The sequence below is a fragment of the Camelus bactrianus genome, chromosome 35, assembly GCF_048773025.1.
Source record: "Camelus bactrianus isolate YW-2024 breed Bactrian camel chromosome 35, ASM4877302v1, whole genome shotgun sequence".
Taxonomy (NCBI): domain Eukaryota; kingdom Metazoa; phylum Chordata; class Mammalia; order Artiodactyla; family Camelidae; genus Camelus; species Camelus bactrianus.
This window is the reverse complement of record NC_133573.1, coordinates 9,305,948-9,323,033: the sequence shown is the minus strand read 5'-3', so window position 1 is coordinate 9,323,033 and position 17,086 is coordinate 9,305,948. Positions and strand designations below refer to the sequence as shown.

At 42.8% G+C, this 17,086-nt stretch overlaps 1 protein-coding gene across 15 annotated transcripts in view; it reads right to left on the bottom strand.

Moving 5' to 3' along the window:
* Positions 1–4,085: 4,085 nt before the first annotated feature.
* Positions 4,086–17,086, bottom strand: part of BEND7 (BEN domain containing 7) — an 81,273-nt gene continuing 68,272 nt past the window's right edge. For 8 of the 15 annotated variants that reach the window (XM_074358315.1, XM_074358309.1, XM_074358307.1 and 5 more), the window contains 2 exons: positions 15,097–15,150; positions 9,342–14,163 (listed from right to left, as the gene is read on the bottom strand). In XM_074358315.1, the coding sequence (XP_074214416.1) occupies positions 14,048–14,163; positions 15,097–15,150 (170 nt within the window). In that variant the 3' untranslated portion in view covers positions 9,342–14,047. Of the gene's footprint in view, positions 9,235–9,341; positions 14,164–15,096; positions 15,151–17,086 lie in introns of those variants that run through there. The other 7 variants (XR_012504266.1, XR_012504267.1, XM_074358312.1 and 4 more) reach the window with 7 other exon arrangements.

Below are 17,086 nucleotides of genomic sequence, written 5' to 3'. Positions count from 1 at the left end.
CCTTTGGGCAAGCTAGTTACGCTCTCTGTGACTCAGTCTCCTCATCTGTGAAATGGGGGTGATAATAGTCGTACTTTCAGGCTTCGAATGGAGATTAACTGAACTATTATCTGTAAAATACTTGGGACAGTGTTACTATTCTTAGTTCCATGCCTTTGTGCAAACTAAAATGTAAAGACCATTGTAAAGGCAGCTCAGACAGACGTGCCCCTCAATGGGGTTGCTCTGAACACTTGTCTCTACTGAATGCCTACATGGATGGGTGCTGGGGTCCCACTCGCTGGATTCAAAGCGTGGCTAAAAACAACTCCTTAGTGAACTGGAACAAACTGCCTCACTTTTTTCATCTGTTAAATGAGTATAACTATAGTGTTGACATCACAGGATGGCTTTGTGGATTTTATAAGTTAAACTGGACTTTAAAGCATTGGAACAGTGCCTGGCCGTGCCAGGCATCCAGCACATGTTAGCTGCTATTCACAGAGAGTTGGTGCTCCCTGTGGGCCTGACAGCCACCCATCTGTTTCCCGAAGCACATCGCCTGTTAGGCCGTGTCGCCTTGCACAGAGAAGCACACAGGAGAAGACCGTCGTGGCCTGAGCTGCTTGGGTCTTGGGTTCATTTGTTACAGGAACCCACCCATTTCATTTTTCTTAGACATTCATTCTCCCCAAATCCCAAAGGCCCTGACGGAATTGTTTTTTTGAACTGCTGTGTCAAATGCACTTAGACCTCAGATGGGTTTCTTCTTATCTTGCTGCTGATATATTTTTTATAAACCATCAGCTCCAGTTTCCTTTCAAGCTGCAGAGAGGATATCCTTTTCCTGTTAAGCTGCAGAATGATTTTTTTTCCTCTTCAAAGTAAAGCATAAAGTTCCAGAGTCATGTAAATAGGTTCAATGTACATATTACTGCAGTAACAAGCTGACGTTTTCCCTGGAACGTGTGTGACACTTCGGATTCCTGTGGTACAGGAATTGACATCAGTCTGTCAGGTGTCCCCAACAGTCTCCGAGCATGAGCACCGCATACAGACACATATATGGACCCCTGAGGCTTTTCTTCCTTTACCTTTTTTTTTTCTTTTTAGAAAATTATACATATTCATTTTAGAAAACTTAGATCATCTTTCTTTTGCAGAGCACTAGTTTAATTTTTTAATTTTTTAAAAATTTTTTCATGTTTCTATTTTTTTTTTACTTTTCTTTATTGAATAATAGTCATTTTACAATGCTGTGTCAAATTCTAGTGTAGAGCACAATTTTTCAGTCATACATGAACATGTATATATTCATTGTCACATTTTTTTTTCACCCTGAGCTACCACAAGATCTTGTACATATTTCCCTGTGCTACACAGTATAATCTTGCTTATCTATCCTGCATTTTAAAATCCCAGTCTGTCCCTTCCCACCCCCTGCCCCCTTGGCAACCACAAGTTTGTATTCTATGTCTATGAGTCTGTTTCTGTTTTTTATTTATGTTTTTTTTTTAATTTTTAAAAAATAGTTTCAAACTTGAGCATTGCAAGGGTAGTACCAAGAGCTCTCGTGAAATCTTTCTCTAGATGCAGCCATTGTTAACCTTTTGCCACACTTACCATTTTTGCTTTAGTTGAATATATACGTATACTGTTTTTTCTGATCCAGGTGAGGGAAAGTTGCCTGTATCATCCCGTTACTCCTTAGTACCAATTACATATTTATTAAGCCAAGGTACTCCCCTCACATAATCACAATGCAGTTAACATATTTGTGAAATTTAGCATCGATACAATATTTAGATCAATAATTTTTAAAAATCACAGATGATTCTACCGCTCAGAGAAAACTACCATTAACAACTTCTATTCTTCTGTTCTGTGCACGTGTATAAATACTTCTTTTACAGAATGATCAGGCCACATCGTCTATGCCTTTTTAATGTTATAGGAGGTTGTTGATGTACATATATTTTTGGACATGCTGCAATTTGTCAGTTACTTACACACAATGATCGTTATATCTAACTCTATAAAAATAAGTGCATTTCTGAAAGAAAAATAATATGATCTGGCTGAACATAATATTTAATAGCAAATACATCACGCACATTTTTCCACGCTATAAATATTTTTCTACATTATTAAAAAGTTTTAAAAATAAATTCCCTTTTCACTGCAAAAGCAACACATGTTCATTATAGGAAAATTAACAATAGGAAGAGAATTTTAAATTACCCACAGTCTCACCATCCAGAGGTGGCTCTCAGTAGCTGGGGGATGTCCTCTTAGACTTTTTTCTGAGTTTGTGTATTAAAAAAACTCAAAAGATCCTACAGTGGATACTGTGCCGTGACCTGCCTTTTTCAATCAGTTGACTGTTGATTTCTGTGTACACCACTAGAAATAGCTGCCCAGTGTTCCAATTTCAGGATGTATTATAATTTAAACTATTGACATGTAAACCGTTTTAATTTTTAAGAACATTTGAACTATGTACAATGTTGAGATGAACACCCTGTAGCTTGATCTTTGAGGGGATCCATCTTTCTTTCAGATAAATTCCTTCAAGTAAAATTGCTGGGTCAAAAGATTTCATCAAATTTGATTTGCATTGTCAAACGGCCATCAGAAATATTGTACCGATTAACATGCCTATTCATAGTGGCTAAGAAATTAGCCACTTCACTCCAAGAAATACTGGTGCTATCTTTCCTTCAATATTTGTCAACTGAATAACCAAAATGTTCATACGATTTTAATCTTCATTTCTTGATTTAATTTTCACATTTTAATATTTATTGGCCATTTGGTTTATAAGACTTGGCTATATGACAAGCATATTCCTTCCGGCAAGTCATTTGTTCTGCAGATGTTTTTCTCATTTTGTCATTTGCACTTTCTCTCGGTAAAATTTTTGAAGCATGATTTAGAGTTTTTAGTTGATCAAATAAGTTTTACTTGGTAATTTCTTCCTCTGGCATCCTGTTTGAGAAATCCTTTCTCTCCTCAAGCTTATATAAGTATTCATTATAAATTTTCTAGTATTCTTATTGTTTGCTGTACTTAAACCCTTGACACATTTGGAATTCATTGCCACACACAGAGTGAAGTAAGAGGGTCCAACTTTAGTACTATTTTTTAACAGCTTTATTGAGATATAATTCACATACTGTAAAACTTATCCTTTTAAAATGTACAAGTCAGTGATTTTTAATATATTCAGAGTTGTGCAACCATCACCACTGTCTACTTTTAGCACATTTTCATCATTCCAAGGAGACCCTGCATCCATTATAGTCATTCCCTGTTACTGCTCCCTTCCTAGTCCTGGGTAACCACTAATTACTTTCTATCTCTAGGGACTTGCCTCATCTGAACATTTCCTATAAATGGACTCATAGAATACGTGGCCTCTGGGTCTGGTTTCTTTCACTCAGCATCATGTTTTCAAGGCTCGTCCATGTCGGATGTATCAACTCTTCATTGCTTTTTATCGCTAAACAATAATCCATTGCATGGATACGCCACATTTTGTTTATCCGTCCACCAACTGATGGGCATCCAGGTTGCTTCCAGTTTTTGCCTATTATGAATAATGTTGCTCTGAACGTTCATATACAGGTCTTTGCATGGATGTGTGTTTTCAGTTCTCTTAGAGCGTCATTGCTGGGTCACGTGGTAACTCTACATTTAACTTTTGGAAGAATCGCTGATCTGTTTTCCGAAGAGCCTGCACCGTTTTACATTCCCACCAGAAGCTGAAGGCTCCAGTTTCTCCACATCCTCACCGACACTTGTTCTTGTCTGTCATTTTGATCATAGGTGGCTTTGTGGGTGTAAAGTGACGTCTTACTGTGGTTTTGATTTGCGTTCCCCTAACGACTAATGATCCTGAGCATCTTTTCACGTGCTTACTGGCCTGCTGGCTATTTACGCATCTTCTCTGGAGAAAAGTCTGTTCAGTGTGGTTTTGCTCATTTTCAAGTTAGGTTATTTGTCTTTTTGTTTTTGAGTCGTAAAAGTTCTTTTGTATATTCTCAATACAAGTTCTTTTTCAGATATCTGACTTGCAAAGCTTTTCTCCACTTCTGTGAGCTGTATTTTCACTTTTTTTTTTAATGTCCTTTGAAGCACAACAGTTTTTAATTTCTATGATGTCCGGTTGGTCCATTTTCCTCTTGTGACCTGTGTTTTAGTGTCATATCTAAGAAACCATTGCCTGACCCAAGAGCATGAAGATTTACTCCTATGTTTTCTTCTAAGGGTTTTACAGTTTTAGCTCTTACATTTAGGTCTATGATTTTGAGCTAATTTTTGTATATATCTAAATTGATTTTTATACACGGCTAGCTAGTTTTCCTCGGCACCGTTTACTGAAGAAACCATCCTTTTCCCAACAGTGAAAGTAGCACCTGCGGTACCACAGCTGATTGCCCCCATTCTTCCTCTCGGTAGTAACAGAGCCCGAGCCTTAGCTGGGCACATAGCCATCCAGCTAGAGACGCTATTTCCTAGTTTCCTTTGGTGCTAGGTTGTGGCCAACAAGATGTAAGCAGAAGTGAGGTACGAAATCCCAAAGTCATTTTCATAAGGAAATTGCTTCCCCTCCAGTGTTACTCCCCCTTCCCATAGTCTTAAATATAGACTTCTACTGGGGAGCCAGCTTTGACCACGTGGACGAGGATGTCTCCTGGGCGGTGGCAGAACAATAAGATGGATGTAGCTGGGTTTCCAGATGACTGCATGGAGCAGAGCTGCCTGCCACCACCTGGGTCCACCCACCCAATTCTAGGCTGTAATGAGTTAGAGGACAAAACATCTGTATTGCATCTGAGCCACTTTATTTCAGGGATTCTTTGTTATAGCAGCTTAACATACATTATTCTAATTATTACAACACCTTTGATACATGCTGTATATAGACAAGTTTTTCCTTAACTTTCCATTCTGTTTTATGGGTCTGTCTATTCTTGTATCAAAACCACAGCTTCAACTTTAGTAGTTTTATAATATGTTTAAATGGGAGGAAGGAGGGGAGGGGAGTAAGTCTCTCTCACAATTTTTAGAGCATTGCTTGGGTTTTCTGTTGCATTCAATCTTTCAAATGAATTCAGGTGAATTTTGTCAACTTCCACCGCCTCCTCTTCTCCACCTCCAGAGTCACTGGGGACTTCCCAAAGTGGCCTTTGACAGTCTGCTCATTTTCTAAAGCTGTATGTTAAAATGCCAGGGGTGATCAAGGTGCATTTTGGCTCCCATCTCTTAATATGGTCAGCAGCCAGGAGCTGGGAGTCAGTTGGACCTTTCAAATATACCCAGGAGAGGACAGTATAGCTCAGTGGTAGAGTGCATGCTTAGCATGCATGAGGTCATGGGTTCAATCCCCAGTACCTCCATTAAATAAAGTAAATAAGTAAGTAAAACTAATTAGCTCCCCCAAACAAACAAACAAACAAAAATAATAAAGTAAAATAAAATATACCCAGTCTACCATAACTTTGTTCACTGGGACAAAGTTGAGGAAAGACCAGCCACGGTTACCGCTCCCCGGAACACTGACATCATGGAGGTGGGTAGGACAAACACTTGAAGAGTCTATGACATAAACCACAGAACAAACTAAATCTTAACAAGTCAGAGCTGCCCACAGTTATAGGTCCATGTTACAGGGGGTGTAGGTGTGGAGGGAGGTGGCATTGCTTCACACCAATGACATATTCCTTCTCAGGATGCTGCAGGGCAATGGTGTTTATCTCAAGAGGGGGATGGGGTTAGCGCTGGGGCTAATTGATCTGATCTTTTCTATCCAGTGGGTAGAAATACACCACCTTTGGAGGATGCTTAATTCAGTCATATACAGAGTAAGTGCCATCTATTATACTGCATTCTTTCTCCCTCCATTGCTAGAGTACAGAGAAAATAGTTTTTCTACCAGAATAGGCAGTTGGCCCACCACTTCATTGAACCAATTTAGGATGCTCAATTTCCTTTGTAAGACTGATTGTTTTTGCTCCGTATTTACATCGAGGGCCCTCCACTTTTGGCATCTGGGTGGCATCGTGGCACAGAGTACATGCGACTAGAAGTCAGGAGAGCTGGTTGACCAGCTCCTCTGGTTAACACACCTGCATTGGTTTCATTTTTGCAAAGTATTTCAAAGGAATTAGCTGAAGTGGCTTAGTCTCAGCGTTTAGGTTTAAAATTGCCTTCAATTTCTCAGTATTAACAAATAAAAAAGTGGCCAAAAAAGAAAGGTAAAACATAATTTAAAAGGCCCTTAAGTATCAGGACTTTTTGGAACATCAGCATGTGTAAAGCACTGCACACTGTGGATTATGCCCCCGGGTTCCATCTCTAGGTTGTTCTCGGCTTTTCCATATGACTCTTTTACATTCTTTTAATTTCACTGATAACAAAAAGGAAGTAAATAATAAACACATGTACATAATACGTATTTTGGGGGGAATGATCAATATCGTGTTTTTAGAGATTACAAAATGCAAAAGAAGTTGGTTTGTGTAAATTCAAAGCATTGCTCTGAATCATTAGAGTTACAGAGTCTCATGAAGAGCACCCAGTATCCCTCTGGCAGATTTACTGACAGTTTTGCCACCATTTATGAAGAGTGTGGACATAGGGACGGAGGAAGCCCACGCAATCTAAGACTACAGGACACAAGAGAGGGAGAGGGTGGTGTCTGTCCTCAGCCACTCCTTCTGGGGAGGACGGGGAGTGGGGGAGGGGTGTCTTAAGAATGTTTTCCTTAAGGACTGAAATCTAAGTGGCCTTAAAGATAAGATCTCTGACATCACGATGCTTAGATTCCTCAGGAAAAATGGGTAATAAACACAGAAATAAGCAAGACAGTTTCAGAGCGTGGTAAGTGACACCAAGGGACCAAAAGACTGGGACTTGAGGGAGCCTGGTGGCCCCTGTGAGCCAACAGTCACAGACCCTTCTGTGATGACATGGTTTAGTGGAGACTTGCATTATGTGGAATGGGGATGGGGTTTCAAATCTGGATCGACTGTAGCTTAGGACAAAGCTACCAAGTTTAGGTTCCCTCCTCTAGTTCAAGGACACAAAGAGCCTTAGATGCTGGTGTCTCCCGGGGCTCTCTGCTTGCTCCCAGCCCCCAGAACAGTATCAGGCAGACCCTAAGTGTTCCATGAACACTTGCTGAATGAAGGAACAGAGTGCCATCTGCACCTGAACTTGTCTGTCATCTTTCTCGAAGTTGTTGTTCCCACTGTGTTCCCAGGATTTGTGACCGCACATGGTAACCACGTTTTCGCAGCCAGAGTCCTGGGTGTCCGCCTTGGCACCTCCTTCCTCCTCCCGAAAGCTGCAGTCCCTCCCCGACCCCAAGCGAGTGCACCACCGCATCCTACTGGCCTTCCTCTGTGCTTGACGTGTAGGGCTCTGGCCACTTGGGTCCTCTTCCTCCATCCCTGGCTGCTCCCACCGTTTCTGAGTGGGACTCCTTGCTTTAGGCTTGCGCCCTCCAGTTACCGCTCCAGACTTCAGCCAGATGCATCAGGATGGCACATGTCTTCACTGGAGAATTGCTTGTTCAGGTCTTCTGCCCATTTTTGGATTGGATTTTTTTTTTTTGTTGTTATTAAGTTGTATGGTGGGAAGAGATAAATTGGGAGATGGAGATTTGCAGGTAGTAACTACTATAAATAGATAAGCAGCAAGGTCCTACTGTACAGCACAGGGAACTATATTCAGTGTCTCATAGCAACCTATAAAGAAGAATATGAAAATGAATATATGTATGTGTATGTATGGCTGAAAGATTACACTGTATACCAGAAACTGATACATTTTACTGAGTGGACTTCAATTTCAAGAAAGATAGCATATGACTCTGAGCAAACGTACACTCAGAAAGCTTCAGTGTCCCCCACGCCCTCCAGCTCCTCAGGATGGCCCACAGGGCCTGGTGTGGCTGGTCCCCAGCTTCAGTTCTTGTCCCTTGCATCCCCGCCCCAGCCGTGCTCGCCCGACACAGCATCGACCTACAGCGGGTGCTCAGTAAACACCTTAACCAGGCTCAGGGTGCAGCTGGGAAACGAGCCAGCTGCCATCGCCCAGTCGCTCAGTTTTAAGGCTGGGCCGGTAGGAGGGGAGAAACTGAGGCAGCTGTGTGAGCTTTTATTCTACGTGAACCCCAGCAGCCCCCTTTTTGGAGGAGCCTCTGGTGGTGAGACAGGGTCCCCTCACAGTGGATGAGAAAGCCCTACAGGGTGTCAGCCAGGCCACCTAGAAGGCACAGACCTCACCAGTACGTGGGGGCAAGGGCATCCCAGGGCCCTTGGGCCAGATCACATGACGTGGCCCCTCACAGATGATTTCACGGCACAAAGGGCCACACGACGCCCTGGAGGTGTTACAGGACAGGCAGGCTGGTGCCAGGCTCCCAGCTTCCAAGAGGTGCGGGTACGTGGAAGACTCCGGCTGGCAGGGTTTAGATTTTTTTCTTTGTAAGCTATTCACCCTGTCGCTTTCCCTCCTGCAGTCCAGCTGCTTGCTTGCTTGCTTGCTATTTTAACTTAAAAAAATTTTTTCTTTTAGTGGGGGGAGGTGATTAGTTTTTTTTAATTTATTTTTATTTTAATGGAAGTACTGGGGATTGAACCTACTACCTTGTGCATGCTAAGCACGTGCTCTACCACTGAGCTACACCCTCCCCACTCAGCTGCTTTCTTATTGGCAGCTACTCCCCATCACCCCACACCCAGCCCCTCTCCCAGCTGCAGAATAGCTCAGCATCCCCAAAATGAGGGCCCAAGAACCAGACCCCCAGCCAAAGCCCAGACAGAGCCCACAGACCAGCCTGGGGGTGCTAGGGGCTAGGGGCTGGAAGTGGCTTTTGGAGGGAGGAGGGGGCCAGGACCCACAAGGAGGAGCGCCCCCCTGTGTTCAGAGAGGAGAATAAAGCAATTACGTTTTAACAGCCACTTTGCATTAGAGAAGATTGATTTGTCCTTCTGCTGTGTTGTTTCCATAGAAGCAGGGCTTAACCTTTTAGGTGAAGATTATAAAGCTCCCTAATTCATTTAAAATTAGGCTTCAAGCCTATCAGTACTTACTGCTCAAGTGTTACTGTGGGACTTGCTACAGCCGCTGATCTGACCACCAGCCACAGCCTGTGACTTAATACATTCAAACATGCTCTTTCTGGTAGCAATGCGGTTTGTTCGTTTAGTTTTAAAAATTAACTTCATAAGGAGATAAAAGTTCCTGTGTAAGATCACAAGAGTATTAATAAATACCCTTTAATTAATGACTAGCATTAACTCCTCTTTACAAACGCAGGAGGACTGGGACACAGTCATGAAACAGGCATGTCCAATTAAAGTAATTTATTGTATTCTTCCAGAATGGACAGAAAGGGCGTCTTGGGAACTGGTATCACAACACACGTTATACACCATTCTCACAACTAGCCTTGTGTTGAATTTTTTTTTTAAAGAACATAGTCATCTTAAAAAATCTAAATATTTACATATTAATAAAACATATATACAGAAAATTGAGACATCATCCATAGATATGGAATTTTTCTTTGCTAAGAAAGCCTATAAAAAGGATTTCTGAATAAAGTCTGAACAGTAGTCACAGTTAACTAAACACAAATACAATTTTAATTTACAAAATATGATTTTGCACTTTTATGAAATGTATTTCCCATGTGTGAATCCATTGCATATTTTCTGTGCGCTGCACGATCCCCACCCCTCCTCAAGTATTGAAAAATTCAAGCTCCTGCCCAGTCTTGGCAGGAAGTGCTTTGAAGCTTCCCGGTGTATGTTTAACAGAATGCACAGCCGTAAGGTGAATGTTTCCACCTTTATTCGCAACGTATTCATCTTACTGTAACAGAGTTGAAAGGTCACTAATTAATCTTTTCAATTCCCTTGAGAAAGATATCCTTCTGGGAGGCAGAAGGCAAATTTTAAAACATATGTTGCAGAAAAACCAAAGCCTGGGTTCACAGTACTTCATCAGACCCCTCAGTGAGCAGAGGGACTGGTTTCCAGGAAGGGGTTACTAAGTGGCTTGAAATCTAAAAGGAGAACTAAACGTGTGATGGAAACCATTTATCTGAACCTTCCTTGAGGCTCAAAAAGAAGATAAATAAAAGACAGGCAGATATGAGATGGAGCTGTCTAGTGGCTGCACTGATTCCACAAGCCACACCTAGAACCAGCTTTGACACGGTCCAGGGATGCGTCCTGTGGTCTCGGGTTGATTAGCTGGGCTTCGGTGGGGTACGGATTCATCCCAGGGCCCCCTCCTCGCTCAGGCTTAGCTGCCCGGCGCGACGTGTGTGGCGCGAGTACCTTGGACAGGGTAGCAAGGAATTTAGGTTCCAGGCTTGGCCGGGCCGCTGATGGGCTGTTACGCGGCCCTGGGCAGCCACGGGCCTCACTCCCCAGCGGCCTCACCGCCAAACAAGGGGGTGGGGCTGAGGGGCCCAAACAACGCCTCTGAGCTTTAACATTCTGACATTCGGTAAATGCTAGGGGGATGTGTTAAGTGCAAGCACAGCATTTTTTCCCTCTGGGGGTTGGTGTTCGTACTGCCCAGATTTCTTCTGGACAATTTTTGGCCTTTGGGTCAAGAGCCAAAGAGTCACAGTAATTTGCTTTATACAATAAATGAGGTGGAAATGCAGTGCCTCCCAATAAAAAAAGGTAGTTTAAATTCACCATTTTCTTAGAAAAAGGAATCTGGAGGCAAATATTTCCGTAAACAAATACCCACATGGTAAAGCATTTCTTTAAAATGCATCCACATTTTCATCTGTTGGCTTTATATAAAGTGGAGGCAGGTGTACCAGAACCAAATGAAGACTATAATGTTATGTGTATCTGTGGCCAGTCGCCACACAACGTCACAACACTCAGTGAAAACCATCTGTCAAATAGTTGTCAGGTATTGTGTGGATAACTACTTTGAGTTTCTCACCTTTTAATCAGTTATTTTGTCACTATGTCGACACAACTTACGTGAAAGGTTTTCCTTTCCTAGGAATTCATGTATCACTTACACTTATGAGTGACAAATGATTACTTTGTGGGAAAATGATGTCACAAATGATTTCATCTAATAGGTCAGAGCTGTCCTGTCTCCCGAAACAACTTTTCCATCCTCTAAGCTGATGAAGGTCTAATTAATTTTGGTCTTCACAACTGCTCATTCGGTCCTAGAAAGAGCCATTCTCCTTGATACAGCATCTAAGCAATTTACGTTGAAATAAATATGCTTCAAAACTCTATACTACATTCACATTGAAAAACACCAGGGAATGGACAATGAACTAACCGGATGATACGTTGGACATTTAAAGTGTGAAAATTCAACTCTAAAGATGATTTTTAAACATCTTCGACCAAATTGGAGGCTTGATTATCACATGAAGTATAAGAACACTATTCAGACGTGACGAGTCGCCCTCACAGAGCGCCCACACTTGGCAGTAACCTGAAATGCTAGTGGACCTTAGAGGAAATTGCAGTGGAAGAGGTGCACGTGCTAAGGGAGACTGTCACTACGTGTGAGTCTAGGCAGTGACACCTGTCTCTGTGTCTTCAGCGTTTTCTCCCCTGGTGTCAAACACATAACCTACAACAGAGGTGAGAAAGTGAAGGGGGCCGCTCCTCTAAGAAAGAGTTGTTTGCTTTCCAAGACACGGTCAGACCGGGCAGGCGTTCTGATAACTGAGGAACCTCTTAGGGGAGGTGTCTGTGTTTCACATCTAAATCACTGTTTTTTAGTCCAGGCTTCAGTTGTGCCAAATGAGCAATTTTAGCCATTAGAAAAGTAATGACGATTTTTACAAGAAAACCCGTGAATGTGGGTTAATATTAGAGTATGTCCATTTCCATTGTCCAGGAATAGAAAATGGCCACATAAATATGATTTACCTGCAAAACAGAGTATTGTGCAGCTATTAAAATGATGCGTGTGAAGGTCTGTACTAAAATGGAAAATGCTTGCTAGGTGGTAAGACAAAACCAAACCTCAGGAAAGAAGATTGTATGGGTCTGATCTCCATTGTATAAGTAAACACACGCAGAGGAAAGCCTGGGAAACACCCAATAGCAACGGCTATCCCCGGGCGGCAGAAGTGGCTTACATCTTCTTCCCTGTTATTTTCTATAATTTTTAAAAAGGATGCAAAAGAACGCCACCTGATAACAAAAAACGCTGAGCCTAGGTGTGCTCTTCACTGTTTCAAATTCAGAAGCTGCTTTTTAAATTTTTAGAAAGTACCGTTTCGATTTCAGCCTCTATCCCCTTCCTTCCAAGTTGTTCCCCTCTCCTGGTGGCTTTCTCCCCCACCAGAGTGCTGTCTCCGCCCCGGGCTGGGGCCACCTCTGCCTCCCACTGGTCTCAGGGCGGGGTTTGTTCACCAGAACCTAACTCAGTGCTGATCCCTGGCATCGTCAAAACATGCTGGCTGACAGGGTTGAGGGAAAAGAAATTAACAGGTGTTTCCACTATAAAAATCTGTATCCATTTTTGTTAAAACGAGACCAACAGAAAGTTGCTTGAGTGCAATTGATTGAGATCATATCAATGGATGCCCGATTGTGACCTTGACCTGGTTGGTTCTGGTGGGTCTGGTCTGCAGAAACACAGGGATTTATACCCCTGCCCTGCCCCTCCCCGACACACTCAAATTTGGAAGGAGAAAAAAGACCTTAAAAAGATAACAGAGGCATTGTTAAATCTGTAAAAAGGACCAAGTGTTGCTGGCTTGCACAGACTGGATGAGGAAGGTCTGGCCAGTGGGTCTCGAATCCAGGGATGAAATTGCATGTACAAAAAAGGGGGGATTCCTCTCTCGGGTGCTCTCATCAGGACCCACAGAAGGAGGAGGGACTCGGCCATTAGCTGTATTCAAAGCAGCCCCCAGACTGAGATTTTACTTTAGAGGCACTCGAGAGACAGCTAGTCTAATCAAGATGATTTAATTCCATTACTGCAAAATTTGGACCCTAGTCCGTGACATCTTTTCCCCTTTACAAAATGATAAGTGGTATTATTTATCATGCTGTTTAGTGATGTGCATCAAATATCTAGCAAGAGTCTAGCGAAAAGACCTGCAGGGGTGTCCTACCACCGTCTCTGCCAGGACCTCACGGCCTCAGGTAAGATGTGGGGAAGGACTCCGGGAGCCGAGCGGCTTCAGGTTGACTTACGATGGACACTGAACTGTGAAGGCGGTGGGGGAGGACACTGAAATGGAATCCTAAAGGGGTTAGTACATCCATCAACTCCTCGGATCTGTAGGAAACATGCAGAGAAGGTACGAGAAAGCTACGTGGTAGGATGGCTGGGAGTTGAGAGGCCTCGGCTCCGACCAGGCCACCAACCAGCTGTGAGAACTTGAGAAAGTCATTTTGTGTTTCTGGGCCTCAGGCTTTTTTACCTGTAAAATAAAAGGACTGGATAAAAAAGCAAGGATGGGATTAGATGATCTCTAAGTTTCCTTCTCTCTCAGAGTCCTTGAAATTCTGTTCAGATCCATGAGGTGGTTCTACCATCCCGTGTTCAGTTTTCTCATCTGAAACATCTCTCTGCCTCCATCTTCAGACAGGAAAACGCAAAGGTGTTATTTCAAGGGGAATGGTTTTTGAATAATAATACTTTTTAAATAAGGCAGCTGTGTCAGATGATAGCCAGGACTGGCGGTGCAAATGGACTGGGGTCAATGGGGCCGGCGGGGGAGGAACGGGGTCCTATCACCAGCTAGGACAGCACTGCACTCCCCCAGAGGGCTTCCTGGAAGGCACTGTTTCATCATCAGTGGCAGGGCTTCGAGCAGCTACATAAGAGCAAGGCTAATATGAGTTGTCCGGATATTCAGAGGAGGCAGGTTGGGAAGGAACAATAGAGATCATGCATTTCAACTCTCTCAATTCATAAATGTGGAAACATAGCCAAACAAGAAGAGAAATCTGCCTTTCCTGTAATTTCCATAAGGACTGTATACAGTAAGAACTTGACAGAAGTGGGCCACTTTTTCCCTCTGCGGCCCGTTTCATTTACTGGTCCGTCGATCTGCTGTGGAGCTACTCAGTGGCAGAGAAAGCACCGTATTTACACGGCTGGGTTTCCTGGTGGCTCCGGAGTTCACTGACGTCCACCCATGGTACACTGTGAACTCAGGATAAGTGCCGTCAGTGAACACTTGACCTGGCAGAGTTCCTGCACAGAAAGCTACTCCCTTAATACTTGCTGGATTTAATTCAAAACTTACCACCCCAAATGCAGAGAATACACTGAGTTGAGTTTTTTCATTTACAGGGTTTTGGGGGGGGTGGGGTGGGGTCTGGGTTTTGTTGTGAGAGAATCTTCGGGTATTTTGAGGGCAGTCAATAGAGAGTCTTGAGACCAACTGAGGGAATAAACTCTTAGTCACATGTCACTGATCGGACACCTGTCTCTAGGGCTCTCAGGTGTGAACCCACACAGAGGTAGGAGGCCAGGGTCAGAAATATTACTTGAGAGTCAAATAATAAGAAACCAGAATTAAGTCTGTGGCTTAACACTACAGCAGATGCTTGGGGTGTAACACTGCACACAGCTGGTCGGGTCCCCGTGCCCCTCCGCTAGACGTGGGCTTAGTCACTCACTCACCTAGAACAGTATTCACTGGGTGCCCATTGTATGAAGGCTATGACTGACTCTGCCTCTCAAAGCCTTTTAGAGGGAGGCAGGAGAGGACAGAACAAACCTGAATTTCATCATAAAACTGGTGATCCCTAATCTAAACAGAAATATCCTTTCCTGGTAAAGTATATTTTTTTAATGTCCGAAGGTTTGGGGAGGTGAACTGCTGTCACACTAAGTTCTCAAGACCTGCTGTTCTGAGGTTTTCAAGAAGATGAAACAGAATGTGAGAAAACTAGCTTTTCATATTCAATGTGAAAAATCTCTCTGCACGCAGGACAGCGAGCACCTCTGATTACCAGGGGCTGGTTCTCTTACAGAAGCGTCTGCATCTTTGCTGTTAAGAAACATTTTCAATGCAAATATTTTCACGTGCTGCATTTTCCAGCGGGTGATGAGAATGTAAATGTGTTTTACCTGTTGGTGGTAGAGAAACGCCATCCAGCCTTTCATCACCGTCAGCTGCCTCTGCTGGTTACAAACACAAAACACAAATCTCATTAGTTTCAGGAAGCACATTCATTTTGCGGAATACAGTAATACAATTTAAAAACTCCAGCGTACATAATAGTTTTCACCTTTTCCCTTAGTAGCTTTTCAGCCAGTTCACGTTATAGATTTTAGTACCATTATTTAAATAAAATATTTTTCAAATGATGATATAAAATCCATTTTCCTGTATTAAAATTTTTTATATCTTACGAAACTTACTCTATCAATCATTAATGATCTCAGTTCATTTTCACTTATTTGCATAGGTTTAAGTATCACCCCAGAATCTGGGATGAAGGCACGGAGGTCAGTGAATTCCTATGGTTAGAATTTTACTTGTCACCCCTAGAATCCTTCCAGTGGGGCACGCTTAGGTTCTTGAGAATGAAACCTTTCTTTGGTGATGACTGGAAATTCAATCTAAAATGAGCATTAATTTAGTCATAAAATCCGAAGGAATAAGTGTTTCTCCAAAAGATTCATCACTTCCATGCTTTAAAATGCAAAACTCTGCTCATCTCTGATATATTTCAATCTCTGTAAGAGTTTTCTAAAGGCAGATCCTTCAGTCACAGAAAACCTTCCACCAAGGACAAAAAAGAAGGTGCCTATGTGTGTCCTGGTAACTGATGGCTTGTCAGTTTCCCCAACATGCTGTGGGCAGGCCCGAACCCTCCATGCTCCTGGGGTAATTTTGGCCCTGCTCCCTCTGTCCCCGGGCTGTGGCCCCAGAGGAAGCTTCCTGCTCTTGGCCACCTTCCTGCTGCCTGCACGCGTGCCCCTGAGGCCAGACGAGGGCTGCCACATGCAACACGCTGCAGTGCTGAGTCCATGGGAAGCAAACTAGTGCGATGTTCTTGTTGTAACTGCTGTTGCTTTAAGCACAAAGTTAAGAGGTGGCTGGAGATGTTCAGAGACCTGCCCCTCACTCACCCCTACCGCCTTGTCCTCAGATTGCTACGCTGGCCGGAGGGGAAGGCCCACTGCCCCTCACCTGCTAAATCCACCACAAAGAGGAAACACCGAGACAGGGTAGTCAAGAGCAGTTTTGTTTGGAGGAGAGTAGGAACCACTAAAAATGACGTTGCAGATGAATATTTAACAACGTAAAACATTCCAGTCACGCGATGGGATAAATGGTAAGATCAGAATCTTGTAAGCGGGTTGATGGACAAAATACAGGACACACTAAAATGTTAACGATGTTTCTCTCGGGATGAAAAAGCTCATGGGTATTTAAAATTTTGGTCTTTGAGTCTTCTAAAATTATATATGTAAAAAAATAACAAACATGTTATATTTTTATATTTAGAACACATTCTCTTCTGATTGGTTTGAGTGAATTTGAGCACACACATGAACTATGGTAGTTCTTTCATTGGGACTTTAGAAATTCTTTAGGAATAAAAATGATAATGCTGATAGGCCTCATTTACTAAATGCTTATTACCACCCAGCCGGCACTCATCATGTGTGCACTGCGCCATCAAAGCCTTAGGAACCCCTACAGGGTAGGTCTGTTATTCCCATTTTAACGAATGAGGCAACTGAGACAGACAGAGGGTAAGAAATTTACCTAAGGTAATGGTAACGCAGCTAGGAGGTGACTCTGTCAAGGGTGTGACTCAAGCTGGTGCCTGTGCTCTTCACCTCCGTGCTATTAATGTCCAAACATCCATCGCACGCATCATCGTAAGCTAGATTTTAACAACTTCAAGTTTTCATTCATTTTATACTTCAGTAACTTTCTCTGCTTCCCAAGGACAGTTGCTTTTCATTTAGTTGCGACAAAAATCAGTTCTGGTTATAAGTTGATCTTCCCCTTGTAATTTAGCTCTCCTCTCTTTTTAAAATCAGGCCTATGCAATTATGTGCTTTAGTAAGAACAGATTATACACAACCAAAAAATGTGTCA